The sequence below is a fragment of the Herpailurus yagouaroundi genome, unplaced genomic scaffold (genome assembly GCF_014898765.1).
Source record: "Herpailurus yagouaroundi ecotype Mexico unplaced genomic scaffold, PumYag 184, whole genome shotgun sequence".
Lineage (NCBI taxonomy): Eukaryota > Metazoa > Chordata > Mammalia > Carnivora > Felidae > Herpailurus > Herpailurus yagouaroundi.
Genome location: NW_024412415.1, coordinates 38,436,400 through 38,463,200, shown reverse-complemented (window position 1 = coordinate 38,463,200; position 26,801 = coordinate 38,436,400). Strand labels below are relative to the sequence as shown.

At 53.4% G+C, this 26,801-nt stretch overlaps 1 protein-coding gene across 1 annotated transcript in view; it reads right to left on the bottom strand.

The window, feature by feature from the left end:
• The window catches only part of LOC121041982 (coiled-coil domain-containing protein 33-like), a 72,056-nt gene that overhangs the window by 9,446 nt on the left and 35,809 nt on the right, over positions 1–26,801 (bottom strand). Inside the window, 8 exon segments of the mRNA XM_040493249.1 lie at positions 2,922–2,993; positions 3,950–4,083; positions 4,713–4,842; positions 10,755–10,875; positions 11,724–11,815; positions 15,267–15,383; positions 16,948–17,059; positions 21,129–21,260. Of these exon segments, the coding sequence (XP_040349183.1) occupies positions 2,922–2,993; positions 3,950–4,083; positions 4,713–4,842; positions 10,755–10,875; positions 11,724–11,815; positions 15,267–15,383; positions 16,948–17,059; positions 21,129–21,260 (910 nt within the window).

The window sequence follows — 26,801 nt, the reverse complement described above, 5'->3', positions numbered from 1 at the left end:
AGGCCCCTTACGAGGAGGTGATGTCTGCTCATGAACTGACTGGCTCATTGTCTGGTCCACACTCCCTGTCCTCTAAAAATGCAAGCTTTATGAGGACAGGGCCTTTTTCTCATTGTCCTCTGTGTAAGATCGCTAAAACCAGGACAGTATCTGCTACGTAGCAGGTGTCCAATAAACATTTGCAGTTGCACGGAGGACAATGGGGCAAGAAGAGTGAAGGTGATGGTGAGTGATGGAGTTGGGGATGGGCCCTCTGGACTTGGCTGCAATGCCATCCACCTGTTCATCAATTCTCAACATCCTCCCATTACCCCTTAGGGAGAAGGATGCCAAAAGGGCTCATGGCTCTCTAGCAGAGAGCTGTGTTCAAGCCTGATGAGGGAGAATTCAAGGCAGATGGGCTCCATGGCTGCCGGCCCCTCCCTCTCCGCATTGCAATCCACAAGGGCAGCCTAAATTCTAGGCTTCGTCAAATACACGCGGAATAAAAGTATGAATGGATGGTTGCAAGAACCTTATGCCGGGTCCACTACATGAGCAGTCAACCCCCAAATTTGGAGTTCAAGATTCTAGAATCAAAGTGAGTCAGTTATTGGCCAATTCACAGATAGTTTCACCAAGAAACAGTTTAGCCACAAAGAGATTTAGCTTCTTTGTATGCCAATGTGGGTGTGAAAAACGTCTGTGTGTCAAGTCGCATGTGTGTGTGAGCATGTATATATACATTAAATGTGTGCACCTTTGCAAAGCAGTGTGTGTGTGTGCATGTTTGTGCACATGTGTTCTCTGCATGCGGGTATTTGAATGTGATGGTGGGAGAGAGTGTGCACGTGTGCAACTGTGTGTGTGAGCACTTGGCCGCAGAATCTGAATTTCCTCTCGTACTATTTTCCTGGTACACACCCAATCTCGATCCCTTTCTTTTCCTTTCTTCTCGGAAATCCATTACTGAAAGGTTTTCTACCCGCCTCCAGGGGGAGGGGGGCTGGGGGAAGGGGAAGCTAAAATCACAAGGCCCAGATCAAAACACTCAGCAGCTAAATGAATTCGGCAGCGTTTTCCCGCATGACTTGGAGGGATAATTTAGTGAGGCCGCCAGCTGGAAGGAAAGGGATTAATTCTGCACTTAGCACAGCTCCAGTGAATAATTCATTACTGAGACCTTTGTGCCTAGCCCCTGGGCAACTGGGGAAGTGTCCCGTCCACCTGCCTGTTGCCTGCCTGGGTCCCCCAGTGGCCTGACCAGGGGCACTTGATGCTCCTTTCGGTCCTCTGGACACAGGTGCCCAGTAAAGGGACAGGAGGCAGGGCGAGGTGAGGAGGGGACAGGCAGTGGCCACTGACAGACTCTAGACCCCGAGAAGAGGCCGTGGAGTGTTGAGCTCCAATCTGGGAAATCTGTGACATTTTCTTTAAGTACCCTTCTTCTTTCCTGGGGTCTTTCATTGCTTCTGCGTCTTCCCCTCTCAGTACCTTCCTGGTCCTACATGTGGTTTGGTGTTTGGTGTTGGTGAGGGCTGTCTGGCTGTATCTAACAAACTCTCTTTCACCAGGAATTAGAGGAATTAGGAGACAATGCAGAACATTCCAGAAGGGGAAGTGCTAATGGGAGGTTCCAGGTACTCACCAGAGGTCTTGCAGGGACACAACTGCAGGTGACTGCATTCCCAGACTATACCTCTTACCCCTCACCATGGAATTCCTGTGTTCTCCATGCATAAGGCACAGGGCCAAGTATTGCCCCAGTGCTTCTGGCTATTTTTCCTGGTATGGGACGCTGGAAGGAGTGGGCTGACCCAGACATCAGCTCCTGCCAGTATTTCCTGGGTTCATGGTCCTGAACTGCCCATATCCCGGCTTCGTGCCTGTCCCAGCACTACCGACTAAAAAGTGGAAGAATTCCAGGAGGGGCCGGTGCCCTGGGGCCAGATGACCAGGGTCCAACCTGGACTCTGAGTCCAGGGAGGGCTGACGAGAGGAAGAGATCCCATCCATCAGGCAGGGCTCAGCCAGTGGTATCTTTCCACTTGGCTCAACCCAGCTGTGGCAGGCAGGATTCCAAAAACGGGCCCTCAAGATTCCACACCCTAATCCCCAGGACCCATGTCTATGATGAGCTCTGACCCCTGTGATTATGTTACATGGCACAGTTGACCTTAAGATGGGGACATTATCAGAGTGGGCCTGCCCTAATCACATGAGCCCCTTTAAAAGCAGAGGGTTTTCTCTGGCTGCTGACAAAGGAGAAAGCCAGAGAGTTTAGAAGTGTAAGGGGGATTTGACATGCCTGCTGGCTTAAAGATGGAGGGGCCCATTGTGAGAAGGAATGCAGGTGGCCTTCAGCAGCCGAGAGGCCCCTTGGGATATAGCCAGCAAGGAAACAGGGACTTTGGTCCTACAACGGCAGGGAACTGGATTCTGATGACCACCTAAATGAGCTCGGAAGCACATTCTTCCCTAGAGCTTCCAGAACGGAATGTGACCTCGCCAACGTCTTGATTTCAGCCATGCTGTATCAGATTGCCTACCCACAGAAATGTGAGCTCATAAATGGGTGCTGTTTTAAGGTGCTAGTTTGTTCCACAGCAACAGCAGCCAAAATCCTACTTCACCCTGGTAGAACCTTGATCCCAATGAGCGCAGCTTGGCTTGGGCTGGGTTAGAGACTGACTCCCAGATCTGGGTGGCCCTCTGCTTTCAATTCTTTTCTTCCTAATCTCAGCTTTCTATCTTGTTTTCCAGAGCCTCAAATCCCCCTCAGATATTTCTACCCAAAGCAGCTGTCTCCTCCTCCCAGAAGCCCCTGGCCCCAGCCCCTGAACAAGGCCAGCAATTGTGAAGGAGGTTGGAACCCACTGTGGGGCTCCACGAGCTGGCATACGGCTGCCAGGCCCTGACCTTCCCATGTGCTGCAGCCTTACCTCAGAGGAAAGCAGCTGGAAGGAGATATCCACTGTGGGGGCCTCACCATTTATGGTTTTCAGCTTGGTGTCCTAGGGGAGGAGAGGGGAGCAGTCAGCCCATGCTGGCCAAGACAGCTTCTGCCTCTGCTCTGCCCAGTGCTCTGGACTGCCCAAGAAGGTGCCTGCTAGGGGCTCTGCTCGGGGCCTGAGAGGGAGGTGGGAGCTGGTCCCTGCCTCCACTCACCCTCCCTGCCTCAAACCTCGCTTCCCAACTCCACTGTAGACCCGACTGGCACTTCCAGACCTGTTTCCTGGCAGAGTAGGGAAACTCCCATTTATTGGGGTCTATTATGTCAGAATGGCCAGAAGTATTTCAGGGGAAAAGGTGGCATACAAATAAACAATGATGTAATCGTGTATTAATTCTTAATGAGAATTTATTCTGTTCTAAATACTCTACTTTCTAAATACTTTTGCTTCAAAAAAATCTCACAGCCACCCTAGGAGAAAAATTCTATTACTATGAACCCATTTTACAGATAAGGAAACTGAGGCACCGGAACTTTAATTTTCCCATGGTGATGTAATCTGTTAAGGGGTGGAATTGGAATTTGGATCCAGAGAGTCAGGCTCTAGAGCCTGGGCCCTTGGCTCTTTTGTCATACAGAGAGATCCTATATGGGCATGTTGTTCCCATTTTAGAGATCGGCACTTTGAGGTTCAGAAAGGCGAAGACACTTGCCCCAGGTTGCACAGTGAGAACTAGGGCAAGTCAGTATTTAAACCCAGGCTGGTTAAAGGATTGAGCTCTTGCCACCATCCCGTGGGGGCTCCCTGTACTTCTGCTTGTGTTGCTGGGGCAGGAGCTCAGGGGAGCTCAGGGGAGCTCCTTACACATGACAGTGGTTGGCTTCCCTGGTAGGGGCCCTGGTGGAAGCTGCTGGAGAAGCCAGATTCACTTGTGCTAGTGTGGCAAGGTGGAGCAGGGTGCAGAGGGGTGGGAGCAGGCCACCCATCATGAGCTCCGTCCAGGGTTGGGGACTCACGGTGATGGGGAGCCTCTCCACGTGCAGCCCATTCAGACCTTTCCCTGTCAGCATCTTGCGGTACAAACGGTTCTTTAGCGGCAACACGGAGATGCCCAGGGGCTTGCTGAGGGTCCACGGCTCACTGCCTTTCACTGTAGAGGGAGGACCAGCTGGGACTCCCACCAGAGCCCCCACCCCAGGCTCCTCGGATCCCAGCATCTGAGGCCCCACCAGGCGCCCGATCTGTTGGTACCCGACATCTAGTTCTCCCATCCCTCACTGCCAGCCTCTTTCCTGTCTCCCGGCCTTGCCCTGCACAAGGATCCTCCTCCTCTGCTCTTTAGGGCTTCCTGAGTTCCAGGCCAAACTCCAAACGTATTCTGGGTTTTGGGGTGTGTACATGGATCTCCCTTGTCTCTGCCCTTGGGGGCTTTACCCTCTGAAGGTGGAACTCAGGCTTGGATCATCTGGTCTCTGAACTGTTTCTCCTGTAGTCTGTGAGCCCTGGGGGATCCCTCCCTCCTCGCTGACAGGTACATGGGGAGGGGACAGGGGTTCAATAAAAATGCATGGATCTAATACAGGAATAGGACCCATGTATCCTGGCCCGTGCCATGGAACAAGGACAAGGAAGGCTGCCACGTGCTCCTCTACCTGTCTGCATGCACTAGGAACTGGGTCCCCTTAACCCACCCCTGCAGGGGGCAGAGGCAGGTGGTCTGAGCACCCCTTCATCATATGTCCTGATGCACGGCTGCCCTGGCCTGGCAAGCGCACTCACTGGAAGTCGAGGGGTAGAACTCCAGCACCAGGGCTGTGTCTTCCGAGAAGTTGGTGGCTCCGTCTCGGCCTTGGAAGAGGAAGGACTGATTCCATGAGGGCAGCTCCGGGGGTCCCCCAGGCTTGGACAGCTGAAAGGAGGCAGTGGGAGTGGGTGGTGAGCCCACAGCTTCTCCTAAATGAAGGATGTCCAGATATACCCATCTATGTGTGTCTATATATGTCACAAACGTTTGTCCCAATTACCAAAGCAGCATACGTGTAAGGCATGAATTTTGGAAAATACAGAAGAATAAAAAGATTAAAAAGAAAAACGCTAAATTCCTACACACTAAAGACAACTATCCTAAGCCTGTGCATTTCTTTCTAGTTTTTTTTTCTGAAGCCTATTTTGTATATAATTGCCATCCTAACATCTTATGGTTTTCACTCACCATGAAAACCTGAGCATATCCAGAGTCACAGGTAACCCTGTAATCCACGATTTTCATAGCTGCAGGACATTTTCTCACGTCCAAGCACCCTGGCTTCTCCCTTCCCATGTTTTCCTAGACTCTCACTGCATTGAATATTCTTTGACATGTATCTCTGTATCTCAAATTGTCTCCTGAGTGCCCAAAATGGAGACCCTGAGTTAAAGGATGTGCCGTTTAAGGCATTTGACTGATCGCTGGTAAACTAGTTTCCTGAAAAGTCGCACTAGTATTCACACCCAGGGCTGTGGTGGTATCAGAGATGCCAAATTAGACATGGCCTCTACCCTTGTCACCAGTCCCTCTCTGCCCCACACAGGTTCCCCAGGCCTTTGCAGACGCTACGGCAGGTCTGCAGATGCCTGAGCCTTGGTGTGTCTGCAGGGCATGCCAACGGGCATCTGGGGGACTTCATAGCATACTAAGTCCGCAGCTAGAGCACACACGAGTACTATTTAAACAATGAGACAAGACAGCATTGACTATGGCCGCAGAATAAGGGGCTAGATGAGACATTCCTGAAGGTGGTCAGCAGAGTTGTCTTGCGGGACGAAGGACCAGAGGAAGGCTCTGAAGTAAAATATGGCAGGGTGAAGGGAAGGAGGAGGGGCTTCCGGCTGGGAAAACAGCCCAAGAAAAAGGTCCGTGTGGCAGCAAGCGTGGCAAGGGTGGACGACACCTGGAATGAGGAGGGACTCCAGGTAGAGGAGTCCTGGCATCTGCAAAGGCTGGAAAACGGGGAGTGGGGAATGGAACACAGGGGCATCAGCCTGGAACACCCAGCAGGCAGCCCTGCATGGTCCCAACACAGGGAGGGGCTGGGGTCATTGGTGCGGACCCCCGGCAGGCTGCCTTGCCTCTGTCCCCAGCCAGGGGCTGTCAGCAACAGTGGCGGCCGCTCCCACCTCCTGCTCCCCTGCGGGAATCAGTCAGTGCTCAGAAAGGTCAGCACAAATGCACTGCTGGCTCCGGGAGTTATTGATGCAGGACCTCGAAATATCAGTGTGGGTCCACTCCCCCCGTGGTGGCAGGGCCCTGATGCCTGTCACACTAATGTGCCTGCTCTGGTTCTTTGAGGCCCGGCCTGAGGCTCAGCTGTGTCTGCCTTGGCCCCTGCCCCTGGAGACATGAGCTGCAGTCACTTTGGGGCTAGGGGTCCTGAACACAGGGGCAGTGACTGGGGCGATGGGAGTGTTCCTGAGAACAGGCTCTGGAGGGAGCTTGGGGACAGCCACTTGGCCCTGGGGCCAGGTTAGAGAAGCTGCTTTCAGGCTCTGTGGGGCTTGGGAGTGATCTTTCAGGATTGATCCCCAAACCATGCCCATCCCAGAGCCACCCTGTTCTCTTGAGTGCCAGAGGGCCTTCCCCATAGCCTGGATCATCTGCCAGGCCCTGGGACACTCAAGAAGGACCTGTGACTCGGTCCCCTGCTGCCTCCACCCCTGCTTCCCACCCGGCGGTGGGGGGTGGGGAAGAGGGGTATTTAATGGATGCTAGCTGTCCTCTCTGGGGCCTACTAATGTGTCTAAATGGAACCTACTAAGCAAGAAATAGTGTCTGACTGCTCAGTAAGGACAGTTCTTTCCCTGAATGGTTTCCCAGGATGAGTCCTCCAGGAAAGATCCCTTCAGACCCACAACTGGGGAGACAGGGTCCAGCTTCTCCTGTGTATGAACGGAGTGAGGGGGAGGGGCAAGGAATCAAGGATTAATCACATTCACAGTCTGATGCCAAGGCCCTGGTGAAGGTGTCAGTGGCACGCGTGTGTGTGTGCATGCACATGCACGTATGGAGTGGGCAGGGCATGGGGTGGGGAAGCCATTGACCACAGATGCTAATGGGAAAGGCCATAGCAGGCTGTGGAATTAAGGGATGTGATTAACCCTCGGCTGTAATCTTCAGCAAAGCCATTAACCCCTTGCCACTGAGGCAGACCTGCCTTCCCTAGGGACAGAGCCTTCATTACATGGGCCCATGGGCCCTCCTTCCATCCCCCCTGGGCCCACCACATCCACACCCACACCTGCCACTGTCTGCTCTGCCCATTCCAGAAAGAGTAGTTGACAGTGGCTGATGCTGAAGGGCCTCAAGGGAGTCAGGACGCCTTAGCTCTGGGCGCAGGTCTGCCTCAACCTTGCTGCAAGACCTCCGGAAGTCCCTTCCCCTCACTGGAACCGAGCTGTCACTGTCCACTGGGAACTGTCTTATGCTCGATGCCTTGGAAGACTGTTGTGAAGGCTGAAGGAGATAATGGATACTTTGATATCGAGGTGAAAGTTCAGTTGAACTCAGCAAATGCTGACTGGGGGCTCCTGCATGCTCTATACCTCAGGGGTGCTCAGGGCCTACAGGTGACCTAGAGTCAGACCCTGTCCGCTCTGGAGTTCACCGTCTTCCTAGGTGATAGGACACACACACACACACACACACACACACACACACACACTCCTATGATCTATGCAGAGGCCTAAGCAAGTTGTGAGTTCTGGAAGCTGGGATGTCAGAGGAGAAAGTGATGACTTCTGAACGGGGTAAAGGAGGATCTGAGGGAGGAAGACCATTCTAGGCTGAGCACAGCAGAGTTGGGAGGCCAGAGAGGACAGCACGAACGTGGAGAAGAGCTGGGCATCCAGAGTGACTACAGAAAGCCTGTGCGGGTTGTAACAGTGAAACAGGAGGCTGTAGGGGACGAGGCCTTGTGTACCTGGTGGCCAGCGAGGGCTTTGTCCTGTCAGTGAAGGAGTCAGGGATCCAGGGGAAGAGCCTCGATCTGGGGGAGGCATTGCCCTGGCTGCTTCTCACACGCTGAATGAGATGGGCCCAAGTGGAGGCTGCTGCGGTGGGTCACGCCAAGAGAAGACGCGGCCAGCACTAGGGCAAGGTCTGCGGGTTGGAAAGGGGCCCCATGAGAGCTTGGGTACCGACTGGCCATGGGAGCTGAGACAGGAGGAGATGACAGGAGCAGCCTGCTGGCCAATGGCCCTACCCCAAAGGTTCGGGGTGCAGGGGAGGAATAATTCCTAAGTCCCACCCTATTTCGTGTCCCTCCGGTAGAGTCAGGTCAGCCCTACGGGTCCACCTATCTCTTCACTCACCAGTTTTGCCGTCATCACCAGGCTCCGAGAGGGGTGAAGCAGACTCTAAGAGCCGCCTACCCCTCAACCATTCCCCTTCCTCCCTCCTAGCCAACAGAAACTGCTTTGGTCCAGGCGGCCACCCTGCACCTCATCTGTGCACTTTGGCTACAGCAAGGCGATGATGCCACACCCCTCCTCAGTGATTGGCTGTGAGAGAAGTGCATGTGACCCAATTCTGGCCAATGAGACGAGAAAGGAGGTCTGCGGAGGGGCTGCGGGTGGGAGGTTTCCAACGCTACTTAAAAGCCACAGGTGAGAAGGAGAGGAGGCTCCTTCTTTCTCTGGTCTTGGTCATGTCTGGGGTACCCCGAGTATTTTGCCTCCATGAGCTGTTAGCCACCTGAAGATGGCAATCCAGGGATGGTGGAAAGCTCCTGAGTCCTGAGGACATTGCTAAGTGGTGCATCAACCAATTCTGGCAGCATCCTACATGGGGACCCCTTGACAATTGTAACAATAAATATCCTTAGAGCTTAAGTCCATGAGGTTTCTGTTACTTGTAGCCAAATGTAACAAGGGCAATGGCCAGGCTGGCCTCGGGAGGCACTGGACACTAGGAGGGGCAGCTCTGAAAGGGATGGGGTCCACTGAGCTTCCTTCCATCCTGGGCTTGGGCGCCATGCACAGGTTACTCCTTTAATCTCTCCTAACAGCCCAGTAAAGGTAGGAATCTGGAATTGGAGAAATTGAGCTCATGCAGCTGGTAAGTCACAGAGTGGGGTGGGGGTGGGGGTCGAACTCAGGTGTGCCAGGCTCTCAAATCTCTGCCCATGGTGCTTTGGCTTGGTGGGCAGCTGGTGGGAAGTCACAGCAACTGAAGATGTCAGAGAGGCAGGTCCTAGAAATTACCTGGTCCAACCACCACCTCTCAACTCAGAAAGGGGCTGCGGCAGGGGTGTGTATAAGCTGCTGACTGGTGCCCCTTTGAGGTAGGGCTCTGCCCACCCCTACCTTGTACCACAGAGGCCTGTCCCTGTCCTTTCACTGCTGGTACGTGGGCACCTCTGTGAGTTCTCAACCTGACCCAACTACCATGTTGCCTAGTGAACAAGTGTCCTGCCATTACTGGAACCCTGGCCTTGAGTCCCACACATGCATGGGGCACAGGAGGCAAGTCTTTGGAGCTAGGGGCACCTCCCCCCCCCCCCCACAAAGATTCATTAGCAAAGGCAGCCAGAGAGGGTCCAGGGATGGGAGGGGGCTCCCTCATTAAAGCAGCCAGTGCTTCCTGCCCCTTGGGACCGCCTGCTGATTGGTTCATAATTTTCTGGGCAAATGCAGGGCCATGTGTGAGATGACTCTGGGGAAATCAGGCCGAGGATTGGTTTGGGTTTGAAGCCTCTGTCCCCAGGGTCCCCCTTCATCCCACCCCTCCCTGACACCATCACTCTTGCCTGTGTCTGAGCCTTCAAATGTCCTTGCCTTTAAGTGAAGGCTGGGGCTCCAAAGGGGTGCCTCATTCTGTATTTGCCCTGCCAGACATGAACTGTGGTGGGCAGACAACAGGAAGGACTTCCCAGGCACCCCGGTCTTCTTCAAGGCCCAGGAATGTGGGGATCACCATGTGGGGCAAGCTCCCGCTGAAGTAGAGACTATGGGAAGAGACTGAACTGGCCATTGCCTGGAGCCCAGCCACAGTCTGCACATCCCTCCCCAACATATTCAAATACACCACCCTCCTCTCCAGACATGATGTGCTTCATGCCCTGTGTGTCCCATCCCTATTCTCACACTCTTATTCTCTACTGCCCTGCAACAACCCTCCCCTATTGAAAACTCAAGAGCCTTGTGTCTGGATACCCACTCTAATCACCCAGGCTTCATATCCGTATGGCCTCCAAATAAAAAAAAAAATTTTTTTTTATTGTGGTGAAATATACACAAATAAACCGTCCCATTTGAACCATTTTTAGGTGTACAGTTCAGTGGCATTAAGTAAATTCACAGTGTTGCATAACCATCACTACTATCTATTTCCAGAACTTTCTCATCATCCCAAATAGAAACTCTGTACCTATTGAACAATAATACTCTATTGTTCCCCCTGGCAACCACCATTCTACTTTCTGTTTCTATGAATTTGCCTACTCTAGGAACCTCATATAAGTGGCATCAGATAATATTTGTCCGTTTGTGTCTTCTCTGATTTTTACAGCTCTGACAGTCCCTCCTGGTTTGTTATTAGATTACATATTATCTTGTGTTGATGTTTGACCTTTTCCTATGTGCAATGCCTATCTTCTGCGGACAAAGAGTGCCCCGAGGGCAGCTCCTCCCCAGCACAGACAGGCATGGCTCTGGGTACATGGCTGGGTTCAATAAACTCCTTAATAGTCAAGGGAATCGCTGACTGAAGGAATGAATGAATGGACACGTGGGTGAGACACTAGAGGTCTGAGCCAGTGACAGGGTGTGTGGGGGAAGGAGCCATACCTGAGGACACCCGTTCTGGCTGACCTGAGGAACATCCAAGTGCAGAAGAGACGGGATTGGGAAGGGGAGTGGGGTGATGGGCAGCCCCACGAAGGCTGGGTCCTGCTTCATTTGATTGACCCTGGGGAGGCAAGGAGACAGGGGTCAGCCCATGAGTGCTACAGATGCCCAGTGCTCTTGACTCTCTGCCCAAGCCTGGAAGCCATGGAGTCCCGCTTGGACGGACTCTGGACTGATGTGAGAGAGGAGGAGGCTGCAGTGGCTTGGACACCAGGACAGGGGATGGATGGTCCTCCTGATTGCTGGCCCAAGCCTTGGGAAAACTCACCTTGGTCAGGAGATAGGCTGCAACTCCCAGGTTCCTTTCCCCATGGCTCACTGTGGCCTTGGCCACATCTCAATGCCTCAGCTGGCCCATCTTTAAAATGCCTCACCTTTGGAAGTCCTTGTCAGAGTGACCCACCCCCAAGGTTTAGGCTTAAGGTGGGGAGCACGGAGGCTGTAAGGGCAGGATTCAGGGTGTGTGCATGTGCTGAGCTCTTTAGGAGGGCTGGGAATGAGTGAATCAGTCATCTTCATTTCTCCAACAAGCAAGGGGTATTCACAGGTCATCAGAACTCAACAGATGGTTTGGCTGAGTCTTGTTGGGCCACCAGAGGCAGTGACAGAGGCAGAGAGCTCTGCCTCCCCATCCCATACCCACCGCATCAGGTTGGGAGGGGCTGAGGACCTCCTCTCCTCCTCCACATGTTGGCCTGCCCTGCAGCCTGCTCTCCAGAGAGTTCTGAGCCACCCCTCTCCAGGGGCTGAGAGCACCTTCCTGGGACCTCAGACCCAGTGGGAAGGTTTAAAGGGCCTTGGGGAGGGTAGGTTTCTAGGCCTCCTGGAATCATGTGGCAATGATAGCCTTTCCCCTCCTCTGTCCTCTGCCCTCCCCACCCTCCTTAAGTGAGTGTGGGCCCCACTCACTTAAAATCACTGTAGTTGGGAACCACCCTGGCAATGACCACCATGGGGTCAGAGTTGTTGACCAGGGCCTCGTTGATTCCCCGGAGAAAGACCTGGGGAAGAGAGGAGGCAAGTGAGCCTTGGGTGGCCTAGGGCCCTCTCAGAAACAAGGCCAACCCATCTACCATCTTTCTCCCCAGTAATGAGATCATCTTTGCCTCCATCTGCCTCATTCGGTTCTCTGCTCAAGGCTACTCTCCTTCAGACGCTGGGCTAGGCATTGGGAAGGCAGGGGGAGAAGACACAGATTCTGTCCTCCCCATACCTCTATTGCCAACCCAAGAAATTCCTGATCTGGCTACTGGCCCTCACCCCTTACCCACCAAATGGGTTCCCACTAGCCCCTCAGTCCTCACCCCAACTCTCCCCAGCTGTGATTCCTGTGGCTTCTTCTACTTCTCTGACCCCCATCAGTGGCCTCTGCTTCTATTCTGGCCCCCAATCCATCCCCTTTCTCAGGCAATTTGACACATGATGGCAAAAACCACTTTTGTAAAAATAAATGGGATCATGTTATTTCTCCTGCTTGAGACCCAGAGATGACCCTCCTCCCACTGCCCTTAGAATGAATTCTATAATTCTAACCATCATGGTCAAGGCCTGCATGTGTGGCCTGTCTGCCCTCAGCCCACATTTCCACCAATCCCTCAGTCCTTGGCTCTAGCCTCTTTTGTCTCACACCTCCAGCATACTCACTTGTTTCTGCCTCGGAGTCTTTGCATACGCTGATCCCTCTGCCTAGATTCCCCACCCCCACCCCCAGTGACTCAGTGGCTGACTCCTTCTCTTCCTTTAGAGCTTAAATGTCACCACCTTCTGGAGGCCTTCTGTGACCTTACTAAAGTAGCCCACCCCATTCTCTTAGCCCCTGGATTGTCTCTTCTCTAGCACTCATCATAGCCTGTGTTTGTTCTAATTCTTTCTTGCTCACATTGTGTCCATTTGACTAGAACCTAGTCTCCACAGAGGCAGGGATCATGTCTACCTCATTCACTGCTGTATAGCCAGCTGTTAGCAAATGCATGTGATACAGAGTAGGAGCCCAGTATGTGTTTGGGGAATAAATGAGCACCATTTAGGAAGGAGAAAAGTAGAGGATGGGGAGGGAGAGGCTGATTGTGTTTCTGAGCACGAGAGAAACAGAATCACTGAGACCTGGGAGGGCAGGGCAGGAGCCAGGAAGTGACCTCAGCAGGGTGGGAGGGCTGGGCTTGAGCTGGTCTTGGAAGGTGGATGGGGGCCCTAATTACATGGGAAGAAGAGCAGGAAAAAGAAGGGGCTGTGAACACAGCTGAGGGCCCACTCACAACAGCTGAGTCACTATGTCACCATGGCGAGTCCCTGCTCCATGCCGGACCTTAGTATCCCAGCTCATACCCTGAGGGGTTGGACTAGACTGTCTCTGGTCCTCCCAGTTCTGACCTTCAATGGGAGGAGAGTGCCTGAGAGTAAGGGCTTGTTCTGGATCCTCTTTCCTCCTCCCTGGGCACTCTCTCCTAGGACCCTGTGCCAGGACCCATCTTAGCAGGTGGCTAGCAACTCCACACAGCTGTGAGCTGATAAGGCCTTAAGATAGTGCTCAGGGCCTTTCAGTGCTCACTGGGGCCCCTGGAGACTGAATCCCTTCCCCACATTCAAAGGACTGAATCTGATGCGGGCATTTCAAACTTCAGGTGGGGGTGGGAGTCTGGGCTGAGCGAGTCCACTGCAGAGGTGTCAGGCCCTCGTGCACACAGGGACTCTAACAGGTGTAGCGGCCGAGAGCAGGCCTCTGAGAGGTAGGGGTTGCTGGCTAATTTACACCCGTTCAGTGCTATATGCTCAGGTGTGAATGAGAGAGCTGCCCAGGTGCACATGCTCATGACAGCCAGTGAGTAAAAGAAGCAATTTCTCTTCCCACTGTGCTCTCCAGTCTGCTATCAGGACTGGAAGGGGGGCATCTATCTGCGCTGGGGCCGCGGAGTAGGTGGGGTGCTTGAGACTCTCCTAGGTAAGTCTGGAGGCTGGGGTGGGAGTGGGGCAGATCCTCAGTGGGAACCCCCCACTCCCACAGGCAAGGGTTCTGCCAGGTCTTTATTTTTTTTTATTTTATTTATTTTATTTTATTTTTTTTCAACGTTTATTTATTTTCTTTGGGACAGAGAGAGACAGAGCATGAACGGGGGAGGGGCAGAGAGAGAGGGAGACACAGAATCGGAAACAGGCTCCAGGCTCTGAGCCATCAGCCCAGAGCCTGACGCGGGGCTTGAACTCAGGGACCGCGAGATCGTGACCTGGCTGAAGTCGGACGCTTAACCGACTGTGCCACCCAGGCGCCCCTCTGCCAGGTCTTTAAAGGTACGGTCTTCTCCCTGTGGGGTGGGGCCTGGGAACAGCAAGGCCAAGCTGTTACCACTCTTCCTTATTCTGTGTGTGTGTGTGTGTGTGTGTGTGTGTGTGTGTGTGTGTACTGCTGGCAGATCCCAGGAAAGAACATGATGGAAAAGGGAGGGAGATTAGAACAGGGGGAGCCTACAGGTCTGATATACACTGGCATGCAAGGTGGCTGTGGGGAAGCAGAGATGTGAGTCAGGAGCTCTGGACTTCCATACCAGACTCTCCAAGTCTCGGTGTCCCCAGCTGTGAAATGGGACTAAAGAACACTTTTGTCCTGCCAGGCTTATAGTGTCGTGGGGTGGGTCAGATCAGCCACGTTGGGGCAGGGGAAGCCCAGAGCTTGGGCCTTCTCGGATCCCCCTCTCATACTCAGGCCAACACTACTTAAGTCTGTCATCTCTGGGAAGTTTGAAGGCTGTAGGGGAAAGGGAGCGGGGATAGGTCCCTGGACATCTTTCTAGAGCATTGCCCAACTTTCTGAAGCTGCTGAAAAGCTGAGAAATAGAAGGTTGGGGCATTATGTGTGCCAGCTAGGTCTAAGTTGAGCCAAGCCTGGAGGAGGCTCCGTAAGCAGTTATTGAATGAATGAATGAATGAATGAATGAATGCCTAATTGGAAGGCCAGCCAAACCTCTTCAGAAATAGGACTCAAAGAAGAGGGGGAGGCCCTAAAATTTTGGGGGTTGTGGGTCAGGGGTCCCTACTCCAAGTGGGACAGAAAAGGAGAGAAACAGGAAGGGAATGTGGGCCAAGGTGGGGGGTCTTTTCCTCCCCACCCCCCATGAGATTCAAACAGACATAAGGCTTTGGGAGCCTCCCTTTCTCCATCCTCCCTGCTTGGTATGTGTGGAGCAGAGCAGGACTGTATGCCTGGGAAGTGCTGGAAAAGGTTAGGTGTCATTTTCATCTCCATCCCTAACCCATCATCCCCGTCATCCCAGGGTGGGTTCTTCAAAGTACTTTGGCTATTCTTGGAAGGCCTTGTTGCATTCTTCCTTCTTAATTTCTTCCCCAGACACCCCTCCCCGCCCCACAAAGTCAGACTAACCAGAGGTGGCCAAGGAGAGGGCCTGGGGTCTGCTCCAAGCTTGCCCCTTCACCCCCCACCCCCTGCTCCAGTCCTGGTACCTCCAGAGCAGTGTGGTTGCTGCCGATGTCGCGGTGGAAGAAACTGCCTTTCCGAACGATGGTCACATACAGTTGGGTCTTGGCAGTGGCTTCCTCAGCTTTCCCTGACTGGGTGGGCTGGGGACAGGGCAAGGGAAGAAGACACACAAGAAGGAGAGTGACTAAGGGGCAGACCCTGGCCATAAATCCAGCCCTCTGCACACAATCACTTGGCATTGCTCCACCGGGGCTCCGAGTTGATAATTAAAGCTCATGGTCCCTGCGAGCCCTTCCAAGATCAATATAATAAATCTTCCCTTTTCTATTTGAATATTTCATCGCCCTCACAAGGACCACTGCCTGCCTGCTCTCTCTGTAAAGATGTGATAACAAGGCCTGGGTTGTAAGTGGACAGAGAGCCAGGAGGCCTGGGTGATGATCACAGAATCACAGCTAAAGCACTGTCTTCCAGGTGAGTCATGAATCTCTCTGGGCCTTCCTGGCCCTGCCTGCCCCAGGTATCTCATCCAGGCTTAGGGAAGGGGCATAAGGAAGGTAAAGACCCTAGGCCATGGTTGAGGTGGTGCTTGGAAAGAGGATCAACGCAGGACCTGGTGGGAAGCAGGGAGGGAGGAAAGGAGGGGAACTGACCTGAACTGAGCACCCACAATGTGCCAGGTACCTCACTAGAGGCTTTATGTTCATCGTTGCATTCAGTTGTCCAAATGGCCATGCTCAGTGTCTCTATTTTGCCAATGAGAAGTAGAGGCCTAGGGGGTTAAGCGGCTGCTATGGATATATTGTTAGCAAGAGGCAGACCTGGGATAGAAACCCAGACAATCTTGCGTCACATTGTTCTTTCCGCCAAACCATAATAGGGTCTGGAGTGCACACTGAGGGGAAAGTATGCTTCTGTTCATCTCTGGCCCAGTGCCTAGCATGCAATCAAAGAGTGAGTCCTTCCTTCCACCAATTGGCATGGGGGAGAGGGAGTGGGCAGGGGAGCTAGTCTGGGAAGTTCAGACCATGGACTGAGGTCCCTGAGGCTCCCCTCTCCAGGCTCATGTCAAGTTCCCTACAAGAGGGGTGCACTCCAGGGAGCACTTTCTTTCCCACACCCCAACTCTCCTGGGACTTCTTCCTGCTAAAGCAGTGTGTGGAGGCCGCACAGAAAGAACGGACTTGAGAGACAGCGTGACCTGGGCTCACCCTCCACTCTGCTACTCACTTGCTCTCTCACCCAGGTTGAGAGGATTCCTCTCTCTGGGTCCCAGTCCTATGTGTGCAAAACAGAATTCACCTTGATGATTAAAGATGGTGTCTAGCCCAGGACCTGAAACACAGTAGGTACTATGAAAATACTGTATTTCTTTGATTTTTAGATATATTCCCACTTTTAACATACATGAAATCAGAATATATCTTTAATTGGTGTATTCATTTCATGTAGTAGATGTTCTATGCTATTGGGCTGTTTTACAGAGATGAGTTTGGAGAATTCCAAATTTCTCATGGAAATCGTTCATGTCTACCTGTCAGGAGCTGTGCTTCCTGAGTCTCATACGACCCAAGACTTATCTTACTGTACGGTGAGCATGGGAGGCTCTGAGAGAATAGCTGGGCACATGAGGGTGGTTACCATCTGTTCTTCCTCTACCTGTTCCAGGCCCACATGGGCCCAGCACCCAGGGCCCTGACTTACCTTCACCAGCTCAAAGTGGTAGGGGTGGAAGAGACTCAGGTATTTGATGGGGATTTGATAGGACAATAGCTCTTCTTTATTTTTATTGTCCATCACCTTGAGGACCATATCTGAAGAGAGAAAAAATGAGCTCAAGGTCAAAACAGGGCTTAGTGGACCAGCGTCACCCCTGGTGAGGTGAGCCAGTGGGAGGTGAGACATTGCTGAGAGCAGGGAGCAGGGGCCATGCTGAGGAACCAACACATGTGTGGGACACACACATGTACACAACTTTAAAAGCACTGTTTGAGCTCCTGTGCAGGGCAAGTGTCCGTGCTAGGTACTGTTGGGATCCAAAGATGCAATTCTGTCCAGTGGTCCAGAAACTCCCAGCCCAGAGATGGACACACACAGTATGGAGCTCCCATCACAACAGACACACATGAGCTGGCACAGAGATATGCACGCAAGCAGGAATAGTACCTCTTCCTAGGAATAAGGCCGCTTCCCTTAGTCAAAGACATTCTCACCAGCAGCTCAGGCAGGAAGGGGAGGGCTTATCTCCCACATGTTGTGAATGGGGTAACTGAGTCTCAGTAAGGAAAAGTGATTTGCTCAAGAAATCTTCCAATATCAATAAAATATCTTCAAGGACATGAAAATTAGTCTAACACTAAGAATAATGCACCACTTAGAAAACTCCCTCTAAAGAGACTACATTTTGTCAAAAAATGCATGAACTTCAGGATGAACTCTGAGAACATCAATGACTTAGAAATAATCATGGAAATGCTCCTTAGTGAGCACCTGCTGTGTGCAAGACATGGGGATGGGTGCTCCTGAGTCATTATTCCAACAAATCGCCACCACAACCCCTCAAGTAGGCATCACCATCTGTTTTTAAACTGTGGACAGTGGAGCTAAGAGAGGTTTATATTACTTGATCGCCATCACACAGCTAGTAAATGGCTGATGGGAGAGGCTAGGCTTGTAACCCTGGAGGCATCTTTTCATTCTGGAAGTCTATGGTGTGAGAGAGAAGAGGAGATGAGGAGGGAGTAAAAAAAGAGGAGGGAGGAGAATAAGAGAGATGGAGGAGGGAAGGATCTAAAAGATCTAGAGAAGAATGGAAAAGGGAGGATGGGAAGGACGAGAGTACCTGATGGAGACTGGGGTAGCCCCTTGCTCTTTGCCTCTTTCTTGAGACAAGGACACATCAGCACCATGGACAGCTGCTGGAGGGGCGGGTTCAGCAGTCTGGGAGCCCTGTGTGGCTGGGTCACTTGGAGCTGGGTGGGTCATTTGGATGAGCATATGGAGGGTCACCTGGGTGGGTCAGTCGGTTAAGTGTCCAGCTTTGGCTCAGGTCATGACCTCGTAGTTTGTGAGTTCAAGCCCCGCGTCAGGCTCTGTGTTGACAGCTCAGATCCTGGAGCCTGCTTCGAATTCTGTGTCTCCCTCTCTCTCTGCACCACCCCTGCTTGCACTCTATCTCTCTGTCTCTCTGTCTCTCTCTCTCTCAAAAATAAACAAACATTAAAAGAATTTTAAAAATGACTGTTGGAGGAGCATATGGAGGAGGATGAGGAGGAGGAAGAGGAGGAGGAGGAGGCAGAGGAGGAGAAGAGTTTTGCTAATTACTCTTCCTTTCTTCTTTTTTCTCACTGCTACCCTGGAAACAGAGAGGGAAATACATTTGTCAGAGTCCCTCAAGAGCTGGCCAAGTGGGATCTGTGCTCGAAAGAAAGAAGGGGAAATGCGGAAATGGGCATCCAAAAGACCTGAGGTTGCCTTGAAGGAAGTAGAATAAGACAAGAGGTTTGGAGTGAGAAGACCTGGCTTCTAATACAAACACGCCAACTTGCTCTGTGACCTTTGTCAGTCACTTAACCTCTCTGAGCTTCATTTTCCTGCTCTGCAAAATGTTAATATTTTAGAAAGGAAAATCGTTGTCTCTCTCCTAATATTGTTGCGGGGAGGGAAATGTGTTTTTCAAGCTATGAAAGTCTAAGCAAATGCTCCTTGTAGCGGTCACTATTTTCCTCTTCATTAACCATCTGTAGTGCTCTGTATACTCACTGAGCCCTGGGCAGAACTGAAAAAAATTCAGCTAGGGGATTCCAGTGCTCCCAGCCAAAACTTCATCAGTAGCTATGGCGGCTGCAGCCCCTCATGGCCACTACGCATGGGCCCTGAGTCCCTAAATCTGGTTGGAATTTGCTGAAGCTGAAGAAGGGGTGAGTGTCCTGCATTTCCCCCTCCTACCCCAGTCTTTGGAGCCCTGTGTGGGCAGCCAGCAGATGAGCTGTGATTGGGGGGAATGGACAGCCATCCCTCCCTGTTCCTGTCTCCATGCTACAAACACGCTTCATCAGCTTCTTCTCTGGGCATTGTGCCTCTCCAGTCTCCCACCGCTCCCTTTGTGTGGCCAACAAGCCATTTCTGCCACCTGCCTGCTTTGGCCCTGACACGGGTCTGCAACTCCCCTTTGCTTTCATTAACACCTCCTTGAGCTCCCTCCCCCTTCCCTCCACCTCTTGGCTTGGCCCCCACCTCCCCACCCCCACCACAGACATCACCACAGCAACCAGTTCCAACCAGGTTCCAATGAGCATCCAGCTACTTCAATCTGCAAAGAGGCACCTGCCAATATTCCCTGCCTGCCCATGAGGCCTCACTACCCTCTTGTTCCTGCAGTGAGTCCTGTCCCCTCTCTGCTGCACAGATGGGCCCCAAGGCCACTGACTCATCATGTCCTTTCCTATAGTTACATGACATGTGCAGAGCTCAAGGTGGGGTCCCAGACCACGTCCACTCACCACAAACCCTAACTTCCTGTCAGCCACATAGATACATGCACACACACACACACACACGCATACACACATACATGACACACAAACATGCATGCCTCTGTGTACAGACACAAGCATGTACTCACACACACCACGTTCACACATACATACGAGCCAGCGGGCAGGCATTCACAGAGACATGCACATTCAGGCGCACACAGGCACATGCGTGAAATCCTAGGTCAATTTTTTGTCCTCTTCCACATTTTCTCAATTCATCCCAACAGCCCCACCTACCCCTTTAGAGGCAGAAAAATATCGTCTGGTGTGACCCAGAATTGGCTCTGTCCCCCTTTATTGATGGGCCTCCTCACCCTCTGTCTCTCATCTTCCTGTATCTTTAGCAGCTGGCTTTCTGCTCTTTATGAGGCAGACGGGAATTCTAAGTCCCTGGTGAGATTTCAAGGGGGGGAAGTAAAGCCGGTCCTCTGAGGGAAGGGCCACCTGCAAGATAGGAACTTGAGGTTCTTCTGACCGGATAAGAGCACAGACGCTGTGCACACCTGTGGGTCTGTGCTGACTATGCCTGATGCCAGTGCCCATAGCTGTCCTGGCATCTGCCAGTCAATACTCCTGGGTGCCCAGCCCCAGGTCTCACCCAAGAGTGGAAACCACGAAGTGCACACACATACTCATGTACACCTCTACCTGGAGATTTCGGTGTAAGCCCTGCCTTGAAAAACTTAAATCACCTCCAGTGTTAGAATTTGCTGAAAGACAGGAGCTGGAAAGGCTTCTGGGGGTGGAGGCAGAGGAACTAGTAGGCGGTTTCTATGACAGTGGCCCGTGGCCCTCAGGAAGCACAGGGACACTGCTGTCTCACAATGGGCAGTGCCCAGGAGACAAAGCAGGATAAGGAACCATTCTAGGGAAAAAGCTAGAACACTGGAGCCTCAGCGAGAGTGTGTATGGCTGATCCTAGGTCCTCCACTTATTGATTACCTGAGCTTGGGCCAGTTCCCTGAAACTCAGTGTTCCCATCTAAGCAATGGGAACAGCACTGCTCCTCCCAGGAGGAGCTCCCAGTGAGGGATGTGTGGGGATGTGCCAGGAAGCTGTAATGTGCCGTTTCAGTGGGAGATGGTAGTAATAACAACCATGAAAATAATAACAGCGGCCGTAAAAAGATAAGCTTTCATTGTCTGGGAAATTCATTTATGTGGAACAACTCATTTTTCGAGCAGACTGAGGAGATGAGGCGTGACAGTATTATGATTTTTTTTCTTTAAAGTGCTTTTAACTGAGCCCAAAGAGGTGTTCAGGTGGCTTCCAGCTGACTCAAGAGGGAGCCTCCCTCTGCCTCACACCCCTCCCGTGCACGCCAAGCCACGTTTCGCTCCTACCTCACCTTGTCCTGCATCCTCAGTTTGGAGCTCCACTTTGACCGTGTCCCCCCAGATGGGGGCTATGGTGGGCTCTGTGGTCACAGACGTGACTGCCTTGGCATTCTGGCCCTTCACATCCTCAGATGTGGTTTCCCTGGGGAGGGGAGGAGCAGGCTGAGTCAGAGGAAGGGTGTCCTGCCCGCTGCTCACCCCTTCTAGACACATTGTCCATAAATCTGAGCAAAGGGTGGACAGAGAATGGAGAGCTCCCTCCCAGGCAGACACACTCTTGTCATCCCAGGCCCAGGGGACGCCAGGTCTCTCTCCTTGGCTGCCCTGACCGCCTGGGGGACCACCCTGTCTCTCCGGCCACCGCTGAGGCCTTCACGTGGACTCAGGCACCCGAGGCCAAGGGTGGGGATGGGAATGGGGGTAGACTCCTTGCCTGTCTGACTTCCTGCCCTCTGCCTTGGCAGGGTTCCCCAGCAGGCGCCTATGTGCATAGACTCCCCATCCTGACTCTCTTCTTTAGGTTCTGTTCAGTGGGAGGAAGTCTCTGGGCAGGGCGGCTGTGTGGTGCCCGCCTGGCTGGCTTCTCCTTTGACCTTCAGTTCCCTAAGCTGCTGGCCCAACTCCCAAGGCTCGGCCCAGCTTCCTGGGCTCTGAACCTTTTCAACGGAGCACATGCACACTACTGCCTTTTGCAGCACCCACTTCGTGCAGGGCCCTGGGCTGGACACTTAGAGCTGGGCACGGGGCAAGGCAGGGGGGCGGTGAGGGGTTGTGCAGGGCCAGCCTGTCCAAGGAGAGGTGGGATCTTGGGCCCTTTGCTTCCCAGTGCATCCCACAGGTATCTGACACTTATGTCCCTGAGCTCCCGAGCCATCAAACAGTTCAGCAAGAGAGTTAATACTTCTTCTGTTGAGGAGGTTATTATGTTGGGGCTGTAAATAGCACTGCTACATTAACTGCAGCAATCATGGGTGAGGAACCATCCCAGAGAGCCTGGAGCAGGGGGAGCCACGCCATGTACTCAGGAGGGGGAGGTGCTTTGCACCAATGGTTCCCCAGGCAGAAGCACAGATGGTGTCCTCACCAGCCTTGGCCCTACCCCGGAGGCCCCCAAAGGGAGTGTGGCGCAGGCGAGCTGGCCCAGAAACTCAGAGCCAAAGTGCCCCATATGGTAGCTAAATCAGCCTGTGGCCTTCCCAGCCCACCCTGTTCTTCCCCTCCAGGAAGCCTTCAGAGCCCCCTGGTCCTCACTGCTCCCTCTGGCCTCTGGACTTGAGTGACACAGCAGCCTGGATCTTTGCTCCCCAATTGTCTACAGGACTCCTGCGGACAACCATTCTTGTAAGAGTCCTGTCTCCAAGCTCCAGGGCTCAGCTGGAGATTCCTCTCTGCTTCAGCTGAGAGACAGTGTGGCCTGGTGATGACAACAGGGTCCCTGGAGTTCCTAATAGCAGCTCTGCCCCTTATTAGCTGTGTGACTTTGTCAAGGTACGTGCTCTTGTGGTACGTTACTTCCTTCACTGTGAAATGGGGTTGATAATGCAGGGCGGTTGTGGGCATGAGATGCATTCATGTGTGTAAAGTAGTTGACGTGTTGTTAAGTATCATGATGGTGCTAATCATCATAATCGTTTTAATTGCCCTTTTAATCATCATAATTGTTTTAATTGGCCTGGTGTCCCCCCATCTTGACCCCAACTCTGGGTCTACCTCTGAGGATCTCGGGCTGCCGTGGCCAAGGTATGGAGTCCTGGGGAGAGGACAGGCTTCGGAGCCACACACAACTGGGTCTGAGGCCGCAGTTACCTCTTGACCAGGCCACCTGCCCTCTCTGAGCCTCAGTTTCCTCCTCTGTAGGTGGGATCTCCCTCCCAGGGTGGTTATAAGGACCGGGAAGAAAGCATGTTAAGCTCTTGGCACACAGAAGGCCCCAGTTCATGTTATTCCCTCATTTATGACACAAGCTGGGTGTTTCTCAAAAGTCGCTGACCCAGGGCAGCCTGGCAGGGGCAGGGGAGCACCGAGAGAGGGCTGGGATGATGAGGGGCGTGCCTCCCAGACTCAGCCCTGGTCCAGACACTTCGTCTCTGCACACCTGCGAAGAAGGCCCCTCTGGCCCGGGGCTGTGAAGGAGGCTGCCAGGCTGGAGAGGAGAAGGCATCAAGGCTGGCAGGGGTTGGAGCTCCCTGCCTCCTGACTTGCTAACCTCCGCTAACTCAGGGGTGCCGTCTGAGCCCCTCCTCCTGCCCCTCTGTGCCTTACACTCTATGTAAGGATGAGGTCAGTCCTCTACACCCCAAACATCTGACCTGCTCCTGCATGGACACCCAGTATTTTGTGTCCCTGGGGGCTACCCAGTGCTCAGAGCAGACAGACTGAGGGTGAGCAAGGGACCTGAACCACAAGCAGTGCAGTGACAGAATGCAGGTCGGAACCCGTGACCTGTACTTGCCAGCCTGTCTCCCTCTTGCCGGCAGGAGGGATTCCAGGTGGAAAGAGATGGGGGAGGACAATGGACAAGGCCAAGGGAGCCTGCTGGCGCTGACGCTGCTCAGGCATAGAAGGGGTTAAGCAAGCATCCCCTTCCTCCCTTCTCTCACCAGGAGAGGTCTGTCAGAGCTAGGTGAGTGGAGATGAAATAACTCAGGAGGGGTGAGGCCCCAGGGGAAGGAGGGAGGCTTTTAGCAGGTGGAGGGAGGCTGTCAGGGTAATGGCTTTTCCTGGCACAGCTGACTCCTTCAGGCCTTGATGCTATTCTAGAAACTAGAGATCTAGAGGGGCGAAGGGGGCCAGTTCACTCCTTGCTCCTAGTTCCCATTCTGCACCTCTCAGCTGGGCACATGGAAGGCGAGGTTGTAGGACCCCTGGCCCGTGATGGGGCTCAGGTCTCCCAGGGAAGCTTCCGAGCCCAGGGGACCTCTCCAGGACCTGCCTCCATATAGCTTACTATAAGAGCGGGATCCTCCCTCCGATCCTTAGAGCCCTGGCCTGGCTCTCGCAGGCAGGCCCTGGGGGAGCTGCTGGGTGCTTCAGGCTGGGAGCCTGCTGTCAGGGGCTTAGACTTAATCCAGTCAAGGGAGGAGCAGTCATACCAGGATGGAACTGGGGTTGGGTTCAGGGGTACAGTTTAGCAATCCTGGGTCCTAAGCTGCCAAGAAACAGAAACCCCTCCCTACCAGGCCCACCCCCCAGCGCACTGGAGGGGTATGTGTGTGTTTGACAAAGCTGCCAGGAGGCCCTTGGGTTCCCACCCAAGCAGGGGGTGGGGGCCAGGCCCAAGCACATCTGTGAGTGGGAGGGAAGAAGCCGGATTTTTTGCTTTCCTTCTCCACTGTCACCAAGGGAGACCGTTGTCTGGCCCCAGAGGCCGTCGGTGAGGTGAGCAGTGGGAAAGTACAGGGCACTGATGGGGTGGTGAGTACAGGCTCCTGAGCCATTCCCCCGCCCTCCACCCATCCTCTGAAATGCCCTCTAGAGCATGTATACCTCTAGGGGTGGGGGGTGTGCCATTGTCCCTGCCTCCAGGAAGGCTCCCCTGACCAGCCCCTCCACCAGCCCGTGCACGTGTGTGTGTGCACGGACACACAGGCTTCCCCAGGGAGGTCTGTGTGCCACACATTACCCCGTCTCCATACCCTCCTCCACGTACCAGCCCTCAAGCTGCCTCCCAGTTCTCTAAGCCCACCCCCCTGCACTTGCCCTGCCTGTCTGCTTGGTCTCCCACACTCCTCAAGGTGTCAGAGCATGAACAAATGTCAAAGTCTGGCCTTGACAGGGTCCAGGGCTTTGGAAGCTCAGGATGCAGACCACCTGCTTGTCCTGAGTGTTGATCCCAGGGCAGCCCCTAGGGTATCAGGGGGAAAGGGAGGACCCTAATTTGGATCTGTTCTGGCTGCAGGGGTCCTGGCTAGGCAGGACCCGGAATCCTGGAAGACCAGAAGGATGTTCCCAGAAGCCCCAAGGAAGGAGATGCTTGGGCAGAATGAAGATGGACGAAGGGCAGAACATTTACATAGATGGATGGGAGAACAAGAGGCCTTGTAATCTTTTGACCGGGTCCTCCACAGCCCTATCACTTGCTCACCTGGGAAACTTAGAGGCAGGTGAGGAAACAGGTTCAGACTAAGATTCCTTAAGGCCAGATGCCCAGTGTGTCATGACTGGACCCCATTCTGTCCTGAGAGGGCAGCGCAGTTCCCCTCTACTTGCACTCTCCATGTCAGCCTCTGGGCCAGGAAGGCCAGCCTCCCCATCCCCCAGAAGTCTGAGGCAGCCAGACTCCCAGGCATGGACCTCCTTCCATCCCTGGAGGGCACACACACAAAAAAAACAATGACCTGTCCCCTGCCCAGGTCTCCAGCCTTATGCAACAGGGGCAGAATGGGAGAGTTGGCCCCTACAGAGGTGGTCACCTGAATGGGGTGGTCAAAGGCCGGATTCTTGGGTTTGTGACCCTGCCTGGGCTGGACTGGGGAGGCAAGGTTTCCTGGAGGATGCAGGGCTTGAACAGACAGAGAGGAGAACCTTTCCAATCGGAGGATAGAGCCTGAGGCTTTGAGGAGCCGTGAACAGGTCTGGGGAGGGCATGGCTGGCTGACCCAGGGTCAGTGTGTTGGGACATGGGTTGGGGTAGTCAGAGACAACAGGGAGGCTTGTGGTCCTCCCTGGCCTCGTGCCTTTTCCAGCCCTCTCCTCTCCACACGCATGTGCATTGTCCTCTGAGGCCAGACAGGAAGGAGGAGAAAGCCCTGCCTTCTTACCTCTGGCCTTGGCCAGGCTCCCCTGGGATTGCTGGGCAAGAAGGCTTCCTCAAAAGAGGAGCTAAGACCCCAGGCAGGAATGTCTGGTCTGAAGCTCCTTTCTCTCCCCCTCCCACCGTACCAGACAATAGCCCATCACCATCAACATCCCCCCTCCATGTGTGCCCCCCACCCAGCCCCCAGTACAGCTGGTTCTTATGGATTTTGAGCTCTTGGGAGGATGCCACTTGAGGCATAAGAAGGGCTGTTATTCTCAGCAAAGCAATGGCTCTCATCCTGGGTTTCATTTATTAATTGGACTCTAATGAACCATCACTAATTGCTGATGGTGCTACACCACTATAGGTGGGCCTCGATTTAAGGAACAACCGACTCTGGAGCACTGGAGGCCAGCCAACTCCCCGTCCACATGGGCATGGCTGCTCCCCCCCCCCCCCCCCCCCCCCGTACCTTCCCACAGGGGGCGGGTGCTGCCCTGGAAATCAGAAACAAGCACTCCGGTAGAGGGAAAATTCTTTCTACAAAACAAGAATTCTGCTCCTCACTTTCCTACCCATACTTCATCTGAAATAATCCCATTGTTCTCAGGGGAGCCCCTCAGGGTCAACCACGCACCCCTCTCCATGCTCAGGGAGGCAGCAGGGCAGGGGGATTCGGTCCATACAACCCAGGGCAAAACCTCACCCCACAGAATTTTGTGATGGGTGCAAAGCCAGACTCAAGCTCCAGTCTGTTGGGCATGGTCATACCCTGCATCCTCTCCCAGGGAGGATTTCCTGGTTTTCTAGGGAAAACTTTTCTCTCCATGGAAGCAGGAGGTGGTGCATGGGCCAGTGTTATCTGCCAGCCTCTGGAGTGTCCAGCTGCGGTCAACCCTGTGGCCTAGCTTGGCGAGGGGCCCAGAGAAACATCTTCTTAGGAAG